Below are 23,029 nucleotides of genomic sequence, written 5' to 3'. Positions count from 1 at the left end.
AGCCATTTTGCTTGCGGCTTACCTCTGCCTCAAAGCTTCAATTTTTGAACCTCAAGTTCAACCTCAAGACTTTTGAATTCCAATTAAAATACTTTTTAAAAACCTCACAAGTTTTAAATTAGCTATATGGATCAGCTATATGTATGTAATTCATTCATAATATAAATGCTAAAGCAAAAAACACTATCTGCCCATGAAAACAGATGTACTTCCATCATTTTGAAATACATTATTATAAATTCCAATGCCCTTGTTCCTAACTTTTTGTGGTGAATATGTATATATATCAAAATATGTGTACATCTTGCAAGGGACGCATGATTCCTAGGGTCGATATTAAATGTTTTGCTCCATGTCTCAACTTTGAGCTCCATGAACCCTTTATCCATAAGAAAAAAATGTGGATATGGTGGGTGAAATTTGCATTGCTATTATGCACAGTTTGTGAATTCTATTCTAGAAACTTTGGAAGAATTTTTCACAACTGGACCTTCGTATCAATTTATCCATCTAGCCATGGCTTGAGAATACTTTTCAAAATCTTGCTTTGCCATTTTGTGTGAGGGAGATTATTTTACTAGGCCATTGTATATGTTGGGACTGGAGCATCCATGGATTTAGGTATCCATGGGGATCCTGGAACCAAACCCTGGCAGATACCTATTGCCCATTGCATTTCTTTTTATCTAAAGTCTTTGAATCACTTAAGACTTCTTGCTGCCACATTAGGTAAAAAAAGAGGGATATTTTAGCTTCAAACTCTTTAACCAGAAGAGTTGAAAAGTTGGCTTTATGTTTCTTTTTAAAAACATGTCTAGACATTAAAGTGAAAAAAATTCCTGACAAACATTTAATCAAAATTTAGTGGGGCTACAAATTAAATCCAGTTTTTTTTTGTGTCAGGAGCAACCGGAGTTGCTTCTGGAGTGAGAGAATTGGCCATCTGCAAGGACGTTGCCCAGGGGATGCCCGGATGTTTTGATGTTTGACTATCCTTGTGGGAGGCTTCTCTCATGTCCCCGCATGGAGCTGGAGCTGAAAGAGGGAGCTCATCCACGCTCTCCCCGGGTGGGATTCGAACCTGGCAGCTTTCAGGTCAGCAACCCAATCTTCAAGTCACAAGGCTTTTATCCCCTAGGCCACCAGAGGTTCCTATTTTTTTTTCTTACTGGAATTAAATCCAGTAAGAAAAAAGAAAGAAGTTCCCAGATGGTGGAATAACAAGTACAAATTCCTCACCTAATAACTTCTTGAACTTTTGTTCTCTCTGTGTGTGTCTGTCTCTCTCCTCCCATAGAACATGAATGGCGATCTATTAGTGTACGTATATATGAAATATTTAATTTTTAAATGTCACCCCAACAGTGTTTCCTTTGGGTTGTTGTATGTCTTTCGGGCTGTTTGGCCATGTTCCAGAAGTATTCTCTCCTGACAGCCTTTGACAACACAGTGTTTTCTTTTTTTATGTGTTAATTTTTTTTATTGTTATTATTATTTGAGAAAAAGTTACAATTATATAAACATATTCTATACATTTCCCCCTCTTTTATTTACGTTCACCCCTGTGCTCTCCTTCCCCAGAGCCAACTTTTCTTCTGTAGTCCCACCAAAAGTTCAATTCTTCATTTGGAGGTAAATTCCCATCTTCTTTTTCCAATAATCTTTCTAGAAATTTTCTCCAAATACTTTCAAAATCATTTTTCCCCATAATCCCTTCTTTACTTTTAAATTTGATGTTAGCTTGTCATTCAGTGCCATTTGCCAAACTTCTTTATACCATTCATTAATTTGTATTTTCATTTACCCCAACAGTGTTTTCAAATGAACTTGTTTAAAAGAAAAGTGAGAGAACTGAATTCAGAGATTCTTTTGCATCTAACATGGATACTGTATTACTTGCATTTTTCTTTCTTCTCAGTGAATTGTACTTTAGGAAACTGGCTATGGTCTCATTGATTTAATATTGCCTATTTTCACTTACGTTGTCTCAGTCATAATTTTGTAATAAAGAAAGCTGCTTTAAATTAATGTGCTTTCTGCAAAGCAATGGGGGAAACAGCAGAGTTGCAGCAAACAAGGCACTTTAACATCTGAAAGAAGTGCTAACATTTTATTTACATTTAAATTAAAATGGAAACTTATTTGTGTGTTATGTTTCTGAAAGGTGTGTGGCACATCTGCAGTGGCCTATTGTTTATTCATGCTGTAAATCCTTTGAAATGTGTTAAAATGCTTCCCACTCATTATAAAAATCCTGCCACCCATGGATTAGGACTTTGATGTCACCAATCCTGCTTCAAAGGGTTCTTTCAATGCTATTAATCACAGTTTAGCCTCTGAAGATATGTAGCCAGAGAAAACATTTGGACATCTTGTGCTCCACTCACTACTTAAAACTTTGAAATGTATCTGGAATGGCTTGCACATGCACAGTCCACATCATTTCCTTTCTTCCTCTCAAAGATTTTTTTTAATCCTCTTTTTTGGAAAAAGAATCTTTGTCTGCAAAAGGAAAAAACAGAAAAGGCCCCCAAATTATTGGTAATGAATACCTTTCCACTCAGTCGATTCCCAGCATCTAAATATATGGGGTACAATCCAACAAAAAAGAGCAGTTTTCAAACTCTTAGGGTGCAACAGGAGAAAAGTCAGCATGTGTTTCACCTTTCCTTGGAAACCAGTGGTATTTCAACATGATCAATTTGGGTTGGATTGTGTCCATTGTTTTTGATGAGTTAATCTGGGTCATCTTTTACACCAAGGCACAAGGAAGGTTAAGGGGTTCAAATTCTTATCCCACTCGCAGGCCAATGAGGGCCAACCCCCTGTGGCTTAATCTACAGTTGCTGACTTTCTAACAATGAAACGTTGGGTGCTCTTCAACTGTGAATGGCTCCGTCATTGTGATACTCTCTAATCTGCATGATATAGATTCTACATCAGAAACTGGAAAGTGACAAGAAGTTGACAATTCTTTTATAATATTGCTATAATGCACCAGTCTCTGATTATCTGTATGCATATTAGTATTCAGGAGAATTCATACCCAGTAACTTTAATTGTGTGTCTGGGTGTCTTTTATCAGCAGTTCATTAACTAGGCTTCTTGGTGTTTTCTCATATTCCTCTCATATACTTCAAAAAATTCCATCTGTGTGTGTTTTTGTGTAGTGCTCGTATATATGAGAAGCTGCCTATTTGTAATAGTTGTCTCTTTGGAAAGGGATCTATTTGGCTATGTTACAGTTTAATAAACACACAAGGAGGTTTTTTTAAATAGAGAAAAGCAATATACCAACCGCAGTTTGAAGGGGTACAACTGTTTCACTTTTTTACATGTAATTTTAATTGGTGACTGATGTGTACAGGATGTGGACTGTAAACAAAAATCTATAGAAACGTACTATGTATGAAGTAGAACCCTATGTATCTTTGCTCAGGCATACTTTCCATTATGTTTAATTGGTGTTCAGTATGTTCAAAGTTCTAGCCTGGAAACACTGTTAACACTTGCGCTGCTCCATTCAAATGTAAGGTTGGTGGTGCAGAGTGGGCATGCTAAAATGATAGGCAAATTTGCTAAGCACATACTACGTCTATACATGACTTGTCACTTGTAGAATACTTAGATATGTAAGGGTTTTGCCCATGTCTCATTGTCTGTAGAGACGAGACATGGCTAAAGTCTTAAGGTAAAGGTGTCTGACTCTGGGGGTTGGTGCTCATCTCAATTTCTAAGCCGAAGAGCCGGCGTTGTCCGTAGACACCTCCAAGGTCATGTGGCCGACATGATTGCATGGAGCGCCGTTACCTTCCCGCCGAAGCGGTACCTATTGATCTACTCACATTGGCATGTTTTCGAACTGCTAGGTTGGCAGAAGCTGGAGCTAACAACGGGCGCTCACTCCGCTCCTGGGATTTGAACCTGTGACCTTTCGGTCTGCAAGTTCAGCAGCTCAGTGCTTTAACACACTTCGGCACCGGGGCTCCAGACCCATTTTCAGAGGCAGTTCCCCTACCATCATGGTTTTGTTATCGAGCAATTTAAAGAGGCAGTGGATTGTGAGATCCAGGCCGCTGTGGGTTAAGCCTGGTGAGAAAAAGAAGTCAATATTCCAGTAGAAGCCACCAAGGTGTTTTATTGAATTTCAGGTGAAGGTGATGCCAACCTGCAATAATTTGCCAAAAATAGGCTGAGATACATTATACAGCAAAACAGGTACTTTTATACATGTCAGATTCAAAGGTCCCATCGCCCCAGCTGGACCTGACTTGGTTTATTATTTATTTATTTATTTGCAACATTTATACTCCGCCCTTCTCACCCGAGGGGACTCAGGGTAGCTTACAAAAACTGGCAAAATTTAATGCCCAAAATGCAATCATAAAAACAAAGCAATATAAACAGATCCATTTATAACATTGTTAAAACACATTATAAAAACCTTAAAAACGTATATATAATTAATTCCATTTGTCCGAGATCCTCATGCTTCATCCTTAAATCAGGCCATGTCAACTTTGTCATTTACTCATCAAAAGCTTGGGCACATAACCATGTTTTCAGGGCCCTTCTGAATCCCAGCAGGGTAGGAGCCTGTCGGATATTTCCAAGGAGGGCATTGGTTGTGATTGGCTGAGCTGGCGTGATGTCAGCGGGGACTCCCTGGAGAGGCGGGAGTTTGGCACATCTCAGCCAATGAGAGCGCTCCGAGCACCTTAAATGTAGATTTCCCTCTGCTCAGTGGTTGGCAAGGGGCTGTACAAGCTCCAGTACAAAGGATGTGGTGGTGGCTGATGATGGGATTAAATATTCCTGATAGCTGACATAATGACTTCAATGTTCAATGGCTGTTCACATCAATGTCCAGTGGCTGGGAATAATAAAAAGGGAAAATAGCCTTTCCAAGACAGTGGCACAGTATCCCGTGACTGGAAACTCCGTGCCATATTGGTAAATGTCACATGTTGTCCAAGCAGTGACACAAAGAAAGGGTGGACCATCCGGCTCCAGTTAACCCTTGTGTCACCTGGTTTGTATGGATTCCATTCAAGGTAGCTGATTAATCCAATTATGGAGATGAAGCCTGGCAAGGTGTTGGCAGACCTTCCCAGGACAGGAAAATGCGGGTAAGGGTCCTCAGTGGGTGACTTCTCAAATATTTTATACAAAGTGATTTTTTTTTCTTTTCAGGAGCAACCGGAGTTGCTTCTGGAGTGAGAGAATTGGCCGTCTGCAAGGACGTTGCCCAGGGGACACCCAGATGTTTTTGATGTCTTTACCATCCTTGTGGGAAGCTTCTTTCATGTCCCTGCATGGAGCTGGAGCTGATAGAGGGAGCTCTTCCGCACTCTCCCCGGGTGGGATTCGAACCTGGTAGCTTTCAGGTCAGCAACCCAACCTTCAAGTCATGAGGCTTTTATCCCCTAGGCCATCGGAAGCAAAAGCATAACTAAATTATACATATACACACATAAGGGGCCACAGTGTGTATATGTATAATCTTGTTTGCTTTTGATACAAAAAGCAACCTACCCTGTTTCCCCTAAAATAAGACATCCCCATAAAATAAGACCTAGTAGAGGTTTTGCTGAATTGCTAAATATAAGACCTCCCCCGAAAGTAAGACCAAGCAAAGTTTTTGTTTGGAAGCATGCCCGCCGAACAGAACACCAGAGCATGCAGGATCGGTAAATGTACGTACCAGAGTGTTGTACATGGAAATAATGGTAGTAACAAGAAATTCTTGATAGGATTCTCAGTTTGTCTGGTTATGCTGGTTTGTGATGACAACTACTGTACAGTATATAATAAATGTTCATTTTTTTTGTTCAACAATAAATGTGAATTCTTCATGGAAAAATAAGACATCCCCTGAAAATAAGACCTAGAGCATCTTTGGGAGCAATAATTAATGTAAGACACTGTCTTATTTTCGGGGAAACACGGTATTTACTTCTAATTCAGGAACGTGGAAAGTTTGGCTACCTGGTGCAATGCTATATGATCCTGGGGGTATGTAGTTTTACATGGTCTTTAACCTTCTCTACCAAAAAGTGCTGGTGCCTTGTCAAGCTACAAATCTTGTGATTCCATATCATTGAGACATGGCAGTTAAACTGGTGTCGATTTGCATTTATTTCTGGCTTCTCTATCTCAGGGTTGAGTAGGCCTGGTGAAGATTACTGTCTATTTATTTATCTTCTTAATTCATAATCCTGTCTTTATTCCAACATGGGATCCAAGGCTGCATCCAATGTTTTAAAAGTGCAATACAATTTAAAAACTCTTAATACAAAAAGGCTCTTTGATGCATATCTTTGTCCCTATCTTGGCTCAATGGGGGCTTTGGTTTAAGCAAACACAGTCTCTGCTAGTGTAAGATGCCCCACCTTGAGTCTCATTATTGGGAGAAAGGTGGGATGTCAATGAACAACAGCAACAATGTCCCACTGGGAGTCAAATTCCTGATATGCCTAGCTTTTTTTTTTTTTTCCGTGTCAGGAGCAAACTGAGTTTGCTTCTGGAGTGAGAGAATTGGCCGTCTGCAAGGACGTTGCCCATGGGACGCCCTGATGTTTTGATGTTTTACCATCCTCGTGGGAGTCTTCTCTCATGTCCCCACATAGAGCTGGAGCTGATAGAGGGAGCTCATCCACGCTCTCCCCGGGTGGGATTCGAACCTGGCAGCTTTCAGGTCAGCAACCCAACCTTCAAGTCACGAGGCTTTTATCCCCTAGGCCACCAGAGGCTCCATATGCCTAGCTAAATAATATATAGATATGCCTAGCTAAAGAATGACGATTCGTACCTTTGATTATATAGCTCTGCCCAGATATCTTCCCACATAATAGTTGTGTCCCCCTTTCAGCTAAAAAAGGATGATTTAAAGGTGTGATTATTATGCAGTGAAATAGGTAGGTGGGAATGATTGGGGTTGATGCCCCCTTTCTCCCTGATCTCCCAACAATTAAAGGTATTAGTCACACAAGCATTACTTCTCAGAATGATTTGGGGGAAGGATAATTGGGGCAATGATGGTCTATGGGGTCTCTATTTGTATTTGGGTATTTTTTCTCAATGGGCTGCTGTCCAAATAGGATCAAGGCAAACAGAGGTAAGGCCAGAGGATCTATTCTCTAACTCTGCCTTCATGTATAGAGAAAACGTGATGTGGAACTGCATCGATCCTATGGTATAGGGCCTTTGATATTTTGCCCTTCTCAGGTGCAAAGTGGGGCCTGATCCTAGTCTTCCTTCTGTTCCATTGGATTCCCTCTCCATTTGGGGCAGAAGGAGGGTCTCAATGTTTGGCTTGTAATGCAACAACAATAACAACCAAGTTTTATTTAACTTAAAAAAATACTAAAAATACTAAATTTCCATGGACAGAGTATTTTTCGCCCACTAATGCCCCTCCAATGCATCAACAACAACAAAGTTTTATTTAACTGAAAAAATTCTAAATATTATTAATATTTGATATTTGTATTAAAAAATTAAACCAGATATAAGAACAAATGTCTTACAAAAGACAAGACATAGGAGGTGTATGTAGAAGCAGCTGGCCTCTTCTTTCTGTTGCACCAATCATAACAACAAAAGTTTTACTTAAGATAATTCCCTTTAATTTTTTTTAATTCACAAGAGGTGAAAGCAAACATGTCATAAAGGACAAGGCGTACAATGCAGGTGAGAAACAACTGGTAACTTGTTTGCATTGCAACCACCACAACAAAATTTTTTTACTGGGTTGCTGTGAGTTTTCCAGGCTGTATGGTCATGTTCCAGAAGCACACTGCCCTATATTTGCAAATATAGTAATTCCAACATAACATTACCATGTATTGAATGCTTTTTCTGTTGATTTGTTGTAAAACATGATGTTTTGGTGTAATTTAATGTTTAATAGGCTTTTCCTTAATTCCTCCTTATTATCCAACATTTTCGCTTATCCAACACTTTTATTTTTCAGTTATTGGTTTGGGGGGGGCAAAATTTCTGTTCGCTTACTCTTGAAAATTACCTTGGACCTCCTATGGTTCTATTATGCATTTATACTGAAAAATTTAATGCAGTTTGACACCACTTTAACTGCCATGGCTCAATCCTATGGAATCATAGGAGCTGTGATTTTTCAATGTACTTGGCCTTCTCTGCAAAGAAGGGCTGGTATCTTACCAAACTACAAGTTCCAGGATTCCATAGCATTGACCCACGGCAGTCCAAGTGGTGCCAAACTACATTAATTCTACAGTAGATATACCACTGGACTACCTGGTTTTATGGTGCTGTTACTCAAAGTATTTTCCTATCTTCCTTATTTTACTTTTAACCATTTTTGTCCCATTGATTACAGCTAGCTGTCCACATTCACAGATGTGACATTTGCAGATTTGCTTGTTATCCCTAGAAATCTCTTGGTCCTCTAGTACAACTCTATGGTCAACTTTCATCAGATGACTTAGGGTCCATATACACTGCAGAATTAATGTAGTTTGGTGCAACTTAAACTATCATGGTTTCATGCTTTGGATCATGGGAGTTGTAGTTTAGTGATGCACCAGCACTCTGGCAGAGAAGGCTGAAGACGCTTTTCAGAGAAATGAATTAATTTGCAGTTTTTTCACTTTTGCGGGCTCTTGTGCCCCTAACGCCACTGAATGCGGAGAGCTGACTATATTATTTTTCCCTCTCAATATTTTTCTCTCTCAATAGGTAACTTGGCTCAAGCAAGAGCCAGAGTAACAGCGGCATCCCGGTCTTTGCCTCCGCAGCTCAGTGCTGGTCGTATCAAGGTCAGTGTGTGTTAATGCCTCTGCTTGTGTGTTTGAAAAGAGATTGGTAACATATTGCAGCTTTGCTAGATCCTTAACTCATGCAAGGCCACTTGGTTTGCATTATCTGGGTATCAGGGGTTTGTTTCACTGATTTTACAGTGCAACAGCTATTATCCAGATGTGATTTGCAAAACATGGAAATCTAGTTATTCAAACAAGGAAAGGATGAAATGTTTTTATTTTAGTTCAGTGTTCTCTTTTAATTTTATGCTGGAACTGTTCATTTGTAAGATCTGCATCACCAGTGCAAATTTTTCCAAAATCCAAAACAAGAACAATGATACAGTAGAGTCTCACTTATCCAACATAAACGGTCCGGCAGAACGTTGGATAAGTGAATATGTTGGATAATAAGGAGGGATTAAGGAAAAGCCTATTAAACATCACATTAGGTTATGACTTTACAAATTAAGCACCAAAACATCATGTTATACAACAAATTTGACAGAAAAAATAGTTCAATACACAGTAATGCTATGTAGTAATTACTGTATTTACGAATTTACCACCAAATTATCATGATGTTTTGAAATCACTGACTACAAAATGTGTTGGATAATCCAGAACGTTGGATAAGTGAGACTCTACTGTAATTGTAAAAATTGTAATTGTAATAGAAGGGAGGGTATCTTTTGAGTATCATAATCTTTTTTCTCCCAGTATGCTTTTGTCTTGTCTCCTTTTTTTGTGGCATACTGGATAAATTACCTCTTGAGAATGACGTGTCAGTCAAAAAACACAGACCATTAATTCCCCCATCCCTCTGTCCACAAAGCGGTTATTTTACACCTAAAGGGTGTGGGGTGGGAAGGCATTTTTCTCAAAAGTTAGCACATTCAAGTTTTTGCCATTATGTTTATTTATAATAAAAATAATAAAAACTTCTTCACTTCACTTCACTTTATTTCTTAATTAGTCGCTCTCCGCTAGAGTGCTCCGAGCTACTTACAATTTAAAATATTATTCCACAATATAAAAACTTAAATTACTTACATTTCTATTGAAAAGAGGATATTTATTACACTTCTGAAAACCCTATTTCTTATCTACCAATGTACTGAATGATATGAAGGAGGGAAGACAGCTATCGTGTGTGCTTTGTTCTCCGAGTTTACTAAAATTCTATTATTTTAACCCTTAGAAAAACCATGCTATTTCCCCCACTTTCCATGAAACCATTTGAACATCTGAACCTATAGGTATAAATCAGAGTTTGTAAGTAATGAGCTACAAACAGGGAAACATGGGAACAGTTGTGCCTGGGTCTGCTCTGGAACTGACCCAACTGTTCAAATAGATTCTAAAGTCAGGAGACTATCTCCAACTTTGGTCAATACATGGCAAAGCTGTGTTAAGGTGTCCTTACCTTACATTACTCCAAATCAGCTCCATGCAGCATTTGGCCACTGTGGAGCTGATCCCAGGCCCACCTGACTTAAGTGGTCAGTGTAGATGTGCCCTAAGTCTCTGGGGAAATGGGAAATGTAAATAAATTTAATAACCATGACTGGAATGCATGAACGGGGTTATTAATGCATATAAACTAGATTTATATAGTTGTGACTGTCTTGTGTTCACGATCCTTACATATTCCATAGCTGTCTTATCTCCCCATGGGGAGAAAGGACGGGTTATAAATAATATATCTATAAGGAATATGTTGGGATTGGTGAAATTCCCCCATCCCTACTGACTGGGCAGCAATCACCATAATTGATTAGGGTCTTTCCCCATATTGACCAGGGGCACTTCCAGACAGTGTCAAAATGTGAGTTTTAAAAGTGAGGCAAAAAATCCTGGGGCCTGATAGCAAGTCCACACACAGACCTGTCAGTCTCGGGAAATGCTCCCCCGATGTTCTCATACCTTTCTTTTAAGCGGATCAAGATGGAGGGTGGACAGGGGACATCCGGTGGAAAGTTTCTTTAAAGAAAAATTCTCAGAGATGCGCTGGACCTCATATGCACACATGAGATTCCAATGTAAACACAAGCAGATTTCTTATCTATTCGCCCAACTATTAATTCAAACTCTGTTTAATATTGTAAGTAAGAAATGAATGATTGCAGAGAATTGTAATTGCTTTCCAATTGTGCTTCCCTTTAGCCACTTGTGTGTCAGTGACTCAATTTTTGACAGCCTTATCAGCTGTTTCTGGCTTTTAAAACATGTGTGCTGGAGCAGTCCACACAGAGGGATGAGAAGGAAGTCACCAGCTTTCCATGATTACAGAGATATACAGTCATGTGCAAGTGCACATTTTTGGGCGGAGTCAGATTTTAAGCACATCCTTTAAACATGCACTTTTCAGATGTTAACCTGATTCCACCTGTACTTTCCCCCAACGTCATTTAGCCACCGCCCCTTTTATCCCAGTTAATTCCAGGTTTAACTGCATATGTAGAAGGGTCCTAGGAAGCAACTGACTGATATTACCACCCTCTTCCGTGAGTAAATTTTGATGTGAGGAGGAATTGTAATAGGAACTCTACTTCTGGCTGTCCCACAGGTAATTACTTATGGAAAGTGGTGGAAATGTCAGCCACTTGCAATCTGATTGACAGGGATACAGACCCCTGTTGCTTATAGTGGTCAGGGTCTGGTAAAGTGGGGATTGCAGGGGGTCAGGCTGGGAGACACCACAGAGCTACGGAGCTATGTAGTTAAATGGGCATTGAATGTTTGCCCTATGTGTGTATAATGTGATCCGCCCTGAGTCCCCTTCGGGGTGAGAAGGGCGGAATATAAATACTGTAAATAATTAAAGTCGCCATGCATTCATAACAACCTTGATGCATTCCGGCCACAAATAACAATAATGTTGCAACTATATTGGGAGTAATGAGAATATATCAAAATTACCTTTTAAAAGCACTATAATATTCATGAACAAAGTTACTTTATTATCTAACATGCAGCAGTTTTTAATTATTTTCAAATAATAGTTTTAAGATAATTTTAATAGAAAATTCAACAGGACATTTTCAAGTTTTCTTATAAATCCTTTTTCTTATAAATCCTAAACTTTCTTCTCCCACTCCTCAAAAAAGTGATAGAAAATTGTGGAAAAATAACAAGTACAGTAGAGTCTCGCTTATCCAAGCTTCTGGATTATCCAAGCCATTTTTGTAATCAATGTTTTCAATATATCATGATATTTTGGTGCAAAATTTGTAAATACAGTAATTACAACATAACATTACTGCGTATTGAACTACTTTTTCTGTCAAATTTGTTATATAACATGATGTTTTGGTGCTTAATTTGTAAAATCATAACCTAATTTGATGTTTAATAGGCTTTTCCTTAATCCCTCCTTATTATCCAAGATATTCGCTTATCCAAGCTTCTGCCGGCCCGTTTAGCTTGGATAAGTGAGACTCTACTGTAGTTCAAACAAGTCAGCAACAAATCAAGATCTCCTATCATCATCATGAGTAACAGGAATATATTGCTTTTTAAAAACTGTAATGGAACAGGTAAATTGCTTTTTTTTAAAAAAAAAACAGCTTTCCAAGATCTGTTATAAATGTGTACATTGTAAGTAGGATAAGACAGATCTGTATCACAGCAAGAATGGTTATACGGAAGAGTTTTGTGACATTTGAATCTGTGTCCTGTTGGATGCTGAGTACAGAACCAAATTGTTGCCTTCTGCAAATGAATGGAGAAGTTTTGCTTGCAAAAGAGATTTGATTTGTCAGGGAGCTTTGTTAATGGGAGTAGGAGAGATAATGTTTGTCTGTTATCTTCTCTGCACTCCATAACTGTCATAGACAGAACGCCACCAAATAGAGTACAACACAGTTTATTAAAGTTACAGAACTAAAAAATGCCCGTAGGAAGCAAAGGACTAGGCAAACACTTGTCTTCAGTGTGAAAAGTAACAGAAACAGCTCCGTTTGAATTAAAACGGTTCGAAAGGATAAACCGGATTAAACAGGAGTTTAATCCGGATTTAAACAAAAGTGCTTACTTCAGCCTGACAATTTAAACAAACAAAAGTTGGAAAACAGAGGTCAAAATGAACACAAAAAACTGGCAGCAGATTCCTCTCTGCTACTCAAAAGCTATAGATGAGTAACTCAGGCTGTTTACTCCTCCGTGCAACGAGCGAAATCCGGGTCCAGGCACATCAATCAGGGTAACGACGGTCAGCATGGGTCCCAATCCGGTCCAAGGTCGAAAGCCAAGTGCAGACGTCCACAAGTTCCACCGATAGCCACAGAAGGAATAGTCCAGGGTCGTAGTCAGTCCATCAGTCCAGCGTCAATCCAGAGTAGGTAATTAATGTCCGTCAAAAAGACGACGGAGGTCCAAGCTATCAAGATTAAACACAAGTTGCACAGAAAAACCCCACACAGTTCCTCCCGCCGTCTATGCCCAGTGTCCTTGGTAACTTATGTATCCAGCAACGAATCACACCCGTCTTCAGGAAGTTCCCCAACAAGAGCCCAAGCGTTCGTCCAGATTACCTTGCCCAACGCAATTAGCCATTGATCCTAAACCCCATTTTATCCCAGTTCATAACTCCTCATCGCTGTCAGCTGCTATCCTAATTCCAGGTGCCTCATCCTCATCATCCTCATCAGAGCTAAAACACCTTTGACTACGCCCCACAGCATCCCCAGCTGTGGATCCCGCTCCATCCCTCCAGCCCGTCCATGGGTCTGATCCTGCAACCCGCCAATTGCCTCCCATGTTATCATTGCCGGTGACACCCAAATCCTCCCTCACACGAGTCCACTCCATGTCATCTTCCTCTGGGCTAACCATCTCTTCCTCCATTCCCTCGGTAAAACCCTCAAATGAGTCTTCATCTGTTGGTTCTGCAAATAAGTCCCGGAGCCGTTTTCTTTCACGCTCCTCAAAAGAGTCTGACTCTCGAGGAGTCTTACGACCCCGTCTCCTAGTACCGGAGCCAGAAGGCTCAACCATAACAATAACTCTTTCCACACTGTTCTAACATAGGGCTTCTTAAACGTTTTTCCACTTGTGACCCCTTTCTGCCTGAGAAATGTTTACATGACCCTTTTTGGCAAGTACATACAGTAGGTATATATAATAGGTACAGCAATCAAACATTTACTGATAATAAATCAATATTTGCAAGGCTAATTTGCTAAACAGGCTAATATCCCTTTTTGTGGAGTACAGCTAAAGCATTTTCTGCAGCATCCACTGTAAACACAGCATGTTGCTACTAACAGATTTGTATAAATGGATGGCATTCAGAAACGTTGCCAATTTTTTCATTTAGTCAAGGGGACCTCATTTGAGGTTAGGATCTCAAGTTTAAGAAGCAATGTTCCTAGAGGGTCCTCCAACCCTCCTGCAAGCTGGGGGTGCAGGAGAAATAGTGTGAATATCTTCTCCATTATCGTCACTGGCCCTGTGGTAAATAGAATTAGCTATATTAAATGTATAGTGGAAAGTGATGAATATAAAGAGAGAATATAAAGAAAGGGAAAAGTATTATTCCTATTCATTGGAGAATTGAAGGTTTCAGGCATCTGGGCAGAAAAGGGTATGACAGACTGATGTTCTTCACAGTAATATTATTAAGAATAATTCTGTTAAGAATATCAGCATCTCAAATCCTTCCTTCCCCAGATACCAGTAAGAAGCATTCAGCCTTAGAATTCTTTTCCTTTTCTCTCCTGAAGAGAAAATTAGCTAGCAAGGTGAAGAATTTCTGCCTGCTAAGACAGTTCTGAAATTCCTTCTTTACATCCTTCCCTGTGGACATGCCTGCGATTCTAAGCAGAAGATTAATATTTGCTTGGTCACGTGACCTGACAAAATGTTTGAAGTTATCTGTGCTGATACAGCATTTTCTTCTTGTGCTACATAGAGTTTTCCTTTCTCTGTTCCTTCTTCCCCCGATTTTAAAAGCCCTGTGTGTTTCATCTCATTTATTCATCTGAAGTGCATTTTAATGCCCGTTTCCTAGTTTGGGCAAAAACCTGCAGCTATTGTGGATTAGTAAAGCATAGCTTTCTGTTTTTCCACTCCTTCTCCCCACCTCTCTGTCTGATCTCCAAATCCACTCCCCACAGCACCCCACTCCCTCCATGTCTGCTCTGATGCTGCTTAGCTGCTCTTTCTTCTCCTTTCTCTTTTGCATGCAGTCTCCTAAGTACCTCCTCAAGGTAAGGCAAAGAATTATGATCCCGAAAACAGTAGTCTTTTTCCACCTCTCTTTTGCAGCCCCTTTGAAAATATCAGCCTTGATCAGACGAGGTTTAGGAAGCACTGCAGGATTTGGAGACTGCTGCGTAGATCGCAGGTGCTGAAAGGCACTATTCTCTGGTTCCAGTGCTCTTAGTATAATACACAAATGCCACCTGTTCACAGCAGATGGTAAACTGCCCCACTCTGTGTGTGTGTGAAAGAGAGGAAGAGAGAGAGAGTGAAAATGTTTCGAATGCGCTATGTGAACAGGGCAGATTGTTTGCTTTAATTTTGCTGAATTGTGTGAGGCAACAAAACAAAGCTGCTTTTTGATTGCTAACAAGACGGATTTTTTAAAGTTCACAAAGTCAGTTTATATACACACACATATATAAAGAACAGCTGTAGTGAGAACATAATTAAGACGCGTAATGAACAAGATACTTGCTACCCTTTCTGTGTGCTAAAACATTACAAAGAGGGTTTTTTGATGTTAAGCAGTTAGTTTGGCAGCATGAACCAAATAGTGTCATGGAATAATAAATAAAATGGGAAGTGTTTTTGTGCTCAGTGACAAGAGTGGCAAAGTGAGGGTACTGATATCTTTTTTTATGGTGCAAGCAAATGCTGCCATGTGGGCTGACAATACTACTGTTAGATAAAGGTAAAGGTTTTCCCCTGACGTTAAGTCCAGTAATGTCTGACTCTGGAGGTTGGTGCTCATCTCCATTTCTAAGCCGAAGAGCCAGCGTTGTCCGTAGACACCTCCAAGGTCATGTGGCCGGCATGACTGCATGGAGCGCCCTTACCTTCCCACCGGAGCGGTACCTATTGATCTACTCACATTTGCATGTTTTCGAATTGCTAGGTTGGCAGGAGCTGGGGCTAACAGCGGGCGCTCATTCCGCTCCTAGGATTTGAACCTGGGACCTTTCGGTCTGCAAGTTCAGCAGCTCAGCGCTTTAACACACTGCGCCACCGCGGTGGTTAGCACCACCGTCTTGTTAGCAATCAAAAACTACTGTTAGATGGATTTGTAATTGGTTAAGCAACCAAACCCAAAGAGTGCTCACTAATGGTTCCTCTTTATCCTGGAAAAAGTAACTAGTGGGTTGCTGCTGACTTCTGTCCTGGGCCCAGTACTGTTCAACATCTTTATTAATGACTTGGATGAAAGTTTAGATGGATGTGCTTATCAAGTTTGCCGATGATACCAATTTGGGACAGATAGCAAATACCGCTGTAGACAAGCTCAGAATCCAAAATGACCTCAACAGATTAGAGTGCTGAGCCAAAACTAACAAAATGAATTTCAACAGAGAGAAATGTATGGCACTACACTTTTGCAATAAAAATGAGGTGCACAGATGATTGTGAAAGGGATCTAGGAGTCTTAGTAGACCACAAGCTGAACATGAGTCAACAGTGTGATGCGGCAGCCAAAAAAAGCCAATGGGATTTTGGGCTGCATCAGAAGAAGTATAGTGTCTAGATCAAGAGAAGTTATGATGCCTCTCTATTCTGCTTTGGTTAGACCTTACCTGGAATACTGTATCCAGTTCTGGGCACTACAGTTTAAGAGCGATATTGGCAAGCTGGAAGGTGTCCAGAGGAGGGTTTACCAAGCCCTATGAGGAATGACTGAGGGAGCTGAGTATGTTTAGCTTGGAGAAAATATGGCTGAGAGGGAGCCTGATATCCATATTTAAATATTTGAAAGGATGTCACATTGAGAAGGGGACTTGTTTTCTGCTGCTCTGAAAACTAGGACACTGAGCAATTTATTTACAGTATTTATATTCCGCCCTTCTCACCCCAAAGGGGACTCAGGGCGGGTCACATTGCAGATATAAGGCAAACATTCAATGCCATAACCTAGGACAGAGACAGAGACAGACACAGGCCCGGGCTGGCCTTGAACTCATGACCTCTTGGTCAGAGTGATTTGTTGCAGCTGACTGCTAACCAGCCTGCGCCACAGCCCGGCCCAATGGATTCAAATTGCAGGAAAAGGATTCCACCTAAACACTAGGAAGTACATCCTGACAGTAAAAGCTGACCGGCAATGGAGGGTAGTTTGAAGCAGAGGCTGAATTGCCATCTGTTGGAGATGCTTTGATAGTGTTTTCCTGCATGATGGGGTTGGACTGGATGGCCCTTGGTCTCTTCCAGCTATAATTCGAATATTCTACTGTGGCTTCTTCTGTGGAGCATGTGCAGTCAGGGACATGTGGGTAGTGATAGCATCCTTTTAAATTGGGTTACAGGTTGCCCATCATCTACTCTGCCTGATGTTAAGGTTTTGAGTCAGTGTGGGTTGGTTCATTCTGGCAAATGAAGCACTGCCTCATTCCTGGTCCCCCCCCCCCCCCAAAAAAAAAAAAAAAAAACCTCCTCCCTGCCTCTTTACTTGAGGTTAAAATCCACCAGGACTCTGCTTATGCTTTGGAAGAGAATTATTTTCTTCTGATTCCTAGCTAATTTATGGAGTGAATGAATGGGTGGAAACAACTAATGAACCCATGTATACCTGTATCTGTGTGGACCCTGTTTTATACCATCACTGGTTTCTGTGCCTTCCAACTTCCCAACTGTAAAGCCTCTGGTTTGAACATGGTTGCTTTTGTTGCCAAAACAATGCTATTCATTCACACAGAAAAGAGCTGCTTGCAAACATTACTTTCTTGAATTACAACTCCCAAAGATAGCCAGACAGATAGCCAGACAGCTAACCCCCCCCCCCCCAAAAAAAAACCCAGAACATTTTTTCCCAGCTCTGCAAGAAACGGGAGACTGGGGATGCTCTAGGGCAGTGATGGCCAACCTATGACACGCGTGTCAGCACTGACACGCCTAGCCATTTTTGCCGACACGCTGCCGCATGCAGATTGATTGGATGACTAATGTCTTTTGTGGTCAAATTTGGTGTAATTTGGTCCAGTGGTTTTGATGTTTACTCCATGGGAATTATGCACATTACACACACACACACACACACACACACACACACACACACACACACATATATATATATATAATCATTTTATTATTATTCTATTATTGTAGTATATTATTATTATTATTATTATTATTATTATATTATTATATTATTCATTATTCATGACTACATTGAAACTACAATAGAGTGAAATCAGCGTGGAAATTGCAAGAGGTACCATAGATTGTTGTACATGGAAATAATGGTAGTAAATAGTTTTTGATTTATAAAATACAGTTATATATTACATTTATATATTTTTGTTAATTAAACTATATATATTGTGAAATTATGGTTTTGTTTTTTTCTCAAATTGACACACCACCCAAGTCATGCTAGATTTTTTGGTGAAGGTTGCCCATCATTGCTCTAGGGTTTGGAGAAATAGCAAAGACACTTCAGGAATGCACACGCCTTTTCACACTGAGCCATAGTGCCTACTTTTCTGATTGCTAGTCTGAAATCCTAAAGAGAAACATTAGCAGGGAGGTCTTACTGTTCTTTCAAAAGGACTTGAGTTTGTGAGCATTGTTGAGTTTCCAGGATGAGGACATGCCATAACAGATGGGAGAGGCAGCCCTGAGAATGCCTCTCTGCATCTATGCCGTTTCATAGGGTTCACTGTAGAATTAATACAGTTTGACATTACTTTAACTGCCATCACTCAGTGCTGTAGAATCCTGGGAATTTATAGTTTAGTGATACATTAGCTCTCCTTGCCAGAGAAAGCTAAACACCATGTAAAATTACAACTCCCACGATTCCATAGCACTGAGCTATGATAGTTAAAGTTGTATCAAATTGTATTAATTCTACACCCATGGCCATATATTTGGTATGATTAAGATGGTTCCTATTGGTCTCATCAGATCACATGGAATCAAGGCCAGGTCCCATATTGAGCCTGGTTCCCATATAGAGCCATGTGGAGCCAAGGAAGGTCAAACATACCTTCCTTTGGGGCTGGGCTGTGGCACAGGCTGCTAGCAGCCTGCTGCAATAAATCACTCTGACCATGAGGTCATGAGTTCAAGGCCAGCCCATGGCGGGGTGAGCACCCGTCAATTAAAAATAAAAAATAGCCCCTGCTCGTTGCTGACCTAGCAACCCGAAAGATAGTTGCATCTATCAAGTAGGAAATAAGGTACCACTTATAAAAGTGGGGAGGCAAGTTTAACTAATTTACGACATTGGAATGAGGAAATGCCATCAGAGTGGATGATGAAGCAGCTACTCCCCCCGTGGCCAGAATCGAACATCCCCTCAGGAGAAGGTTAAATTGCCTCTGCGTCTGTCTGTCTCGGTTCGATGTGTTTATGGGCATTGAATGTTTGCCCTATATGTATATAATGTGATCCTCCCTGAGTCCCCTTTGGGGTGAGAAGGGTGGAATATAAATACTGCAAATAAATAAATAAATAAATAAATAAATAAATAAATAAATAACATACGGTATCTTGACAGTTCCCAGCTGCACAGTTCCACTCAGTATAAGGAAAGCCGCTCTGTGATCCCTATATATGCATAGTTCTGCACTCATTTGCATTTATTTTATATGCCTAACTGGAGTTAACATCTGCCAAAGAGGACCATCTCTATGTCCTACAGTGGAAGCAATCCACTATATAAGGATATAAGAAAGGGGCTTCTCGTCAATGTCACCCTAGTTATTGAATGGCACTCTCCTGGAGGCCTGCTTGCTGTTGATGTTTGTTTTGTTCTGGCACCATGTTAACACTTAAAAAAAAAAGCTATTGGGACCTAATGAGTTCATTCATACCTGTCTCTCGGTCCATGACTGCAGACTGTTTTAACTTTTTAAGTATGCAAAGGGACATTAGAGAGTAACTGAAGGTGAGTCTACACTGTAGAATTAATGCTGTTTCACAACATTTTAACTGCAATAGCTCTGTGCTATGGAATCTTGGGATTTGTATTTTGGTTAGACACCAGCACTCTTTGGCAGAAAATCCTGGAAAATTACAACATCCAAACTGCATTAATCGTACTGAGAAAACAAAGTAGGTAGCATAAGATTTTGTAGACTGAGCCTACTTCCGCATAAGAACCTAAGATGCTATTCAAAGAACCACTTTGAATACAGTAGAGTCTCACTTATCCAACACTCGCTTATCCAACGGATTTTTGTAGTCAATGTTTTCAGTACATCGTGATATTTTGGTGCTAAATTCGTAAATAAAGTAATTACTACGTAGCATTACTTCATATTGAACTACTTTTTCTGTCAAACTTGTTGTATAACATGATGTTTTGGTGCTTAATTTGTAAAATCATAACCTAATTTGATGTTTAATAGGCTTTTCCTTAATCCCTCCTTATTATCCAACATATTCACTTATCCAACATTCTGCCGGCCCGTTTATGTTGGATAAGTGAGACTCTACTGTACTAACACAGACTACTAGACTAACACAGCTCTGGATTTAAGTTTTTAAAATTACTCATTTAAAAAAAATTCCCTTGTTTAGTACATTTTTAAAAGATTTACATTTTTACTGTGTTGTTGAAGGCTTTCATGGCCGGGATCACAGGGTTGTTGTATGTCTTTCGGGCTGTGTGGCCATGTTCCAGAAGCATTCCCTCCTGACGTTTCGCCCACATCTATGGCAGGCATCCTCAGAGGTTGTGAGGTATGGATACCTCACAACCTCTGAGGATGCCTTCCATAGATGTGGGCGAAACGTCAGAAAGGAATGCTTCTGGAACATGGCCACACAGCCCGAAAGACATACAACAACCCTTTACATTTTTACTATTTTTAATGTTCAAATGATTTTATTGTATGCCACAAAGAGTTGTATTATATGCCACAAATGGTATAGAGTTACTTTGATTATTACTTTAATAAAATAATTTTAATAAACGGAAGACTCAGGAAGGATCTAGAAATGTTTAAAGATGAATGAAAATGATGTTGGGAGACATATGGGAAGGATTATAGGAAGGACTCTTTTATTCCTGTTTTTACGTTTCTAGGTTGACACTATGGAGATTATGAGGCATCCTGAGGAAACCACAAACATGAAGAGGCAAACAGTGGCTTCCTATTTCAGGGTATACAATCTCAATTGTATTAATGTGCTGCAACTTTACATTTATGTCAGATATATGATGTTGAACATATGCCAGGCCTTGCACATAGCACATATTCCAGCCTAAAGGGATTATTCCCCTTAGACGGGTGAGATAGGAATGAATGGAGGGGTCAGGAAATGAATGACCTAATCATTTATTGGAGTTGAGGAAATGTGGGGCAGCTAAAAAGCAGCCATAGTGGGGCTAGGCTATTGAGATCCCCAGGAAATATTCTGCCAGATCAGTGTTCTGCAGAAGAAAATTCTTTCATGAAGCTTTTTATTCTCTGGGAGATGAGAATGGGAAAGTATGGGATTGATTTTAAAGGAGTCCATTAATTTACAGTACCTTGAACACCTGATTTTTTACAGTTTTATGCATCTATTCCTTCTAATTTATGTTCAGGCCTGTTAGATACTTCTTTTTAGATAGGATGAGACAGGTATGAGTAAAAACGCTAGCATTTCACTCCATTAAAAGAAAATTGCACTGTTCAACTTGGTTTTATTTTGATTTGCTCTTTCTTAGTATTCACTGATGGATCTGTTGTCCAAAATGGTGGTTGGGCAGCCTCATTTTGTTCGCTGCATTAAGCCCAATGATGACCGGGAAGCACTGAAATTTTCTCAGGAAAGAGTTTTAGTGCAGTTACGCTACACTGGTATACTTGAGACCATCAACATACGACGACAGGGATATTCTCACCGCATTCACTTTGATGAGTTTGTGAAAAGGTAGGTCATTTTGTCTGGAAGTACAAGAATGAGACTTCAAATACCATCCAGTAGAATTGCAATAAATATACACCTGTAGACCTCAAGCCAAGTGCCAACAAGTTGAGAGCCAGTGAATCAAAGAAACTTACCTAAGAGCTGACTTTCCCATTGATTAAATTGATCAATTCTGGTTGGACTAACCATTGGATTTAGGCTGGAAAACTAAATAGTTCTTTGTGTTCTGCCATTTCAGGACACAGATTGGCACTGCATATTTGAATCAATATGAATCCTCCATTTAAAGAAGGTATTTGCAGATGTAGAAAAGAGGCGTGCTAGACAGTCGAAATGGCTTAGTTTGCTCTCCAATGTGGTGCTTTTCTACATGCAAACACTTTGAAAAACATGATGGAGCAATCAAATATAAAACTCCAAACCTGGAAAGTGGCATAGTCCAGGATGTATTTTGTGGATACAAATATATGCAGATTGCCCTTGGTTCTGAGTAAATGTGTTTAAATTTGCAGTATTGAATGGGAGATCCATACTTCTGTAAGTTTAGAAGAAATTTTTAATAGTGAACTACCTGATAGAATATAAATAAAGTAATATAAACTTGAAAGCACTTGTATATTATACACGAATCTTCATTTTTTTTGCCTGGATGAGGTATTTCTATGCATTAAGTAGTTGCATATATTAAAAAATAGAGGAAAACAGGTCAAATGCTAAAGAGATTGGCACTTCTTTGTTCCTAATCAAAAAGGCCATTAGGCAAGTATGAGCAAGAGTTTCAAAATGTCAGTAAATCTGAGGATATCAAAGATTTTTCTAAGCCAGCAAGTTAATTGGTATTTTGATCCTTTTGAGCAACTTAACAACAAAATAGATGAGCCAGCAGTTTTCTCCCTTGATGTTATTAAACAAATAGGTACACTTCTTATCTTCCTGTTCAATAGCTGCTGTTTTGTAAACTCTTAGCAGTAAAGATGAGAACAAAGCAATCAAAGGCAGGAAACAAGGTTTATCAAGTTGAAGTAAAGAGAAGCTAAAGTCTTGGTTAATACTTTGGCTCTCTTTTGTTTTTATGTGGCATGGATTCGCATCAAGTGGCAGGCCTGAGAGGTTTTTTTTTTTCATAGAAACAGTTTGCTTACTAATACTACTTGCTTTAGTGTGCGATTTAGCAATCAACTCAAGCTGAA

The 23,029-nt window shown here is 39.7% G+C and overlaps 1 protein-coding gene across 1 annotated transcript in view; it reads left to right on the top strand.

Annotated features, from left to right (window-relative positions):
• myo3b (myosin IIIB) overlaps positions 1–23,029 on the top strand; it is a 316,686-nt gene that overhangs the window by 173,978 nt on the left and 119,679 nt on the right. Inside the window, exons 22-25 of the mRNA XM_008119035.3 lie at positions 8,719–8,798; positions 14,972–14,992; positions 21,010–21,087; positions 21,637–21,842. Coding sequence (XP_008117242.1) covers positions 8,719–8,798; positions 14,972–14,992; positions 21,010–21,087; positions 21,637–21,842 — 385 coding nt within the window. The remainder of the gene's footprint in view (positions 1–8,718; positions 8,799–14,971; positions 14,993–21,009; positions 21,088–21,636; positions 21,843–23,029) is intronic.

This window comes from Anolis carolinensis, chromosome 1 (genome assembly GCF_035594765.1).
Source record: "Anolis carolinensis isolate JA03-04 chromosome 1, rAnoCar3.1.pri, whole genome shotgun sequence".
Classification (NCBI taxonomy): domain Eukaryota; kingdom Metazoa; phylum Chordata; class Lepidosauria; order Squamata; family Dactyloidae; genus Anolis; species Anolis carolinensis.
The sequence above is the reverse complement of the archived record's forward strand: the minus strand, read 5'-3'. Positions and strand labels throughout refer to the sequence as shown.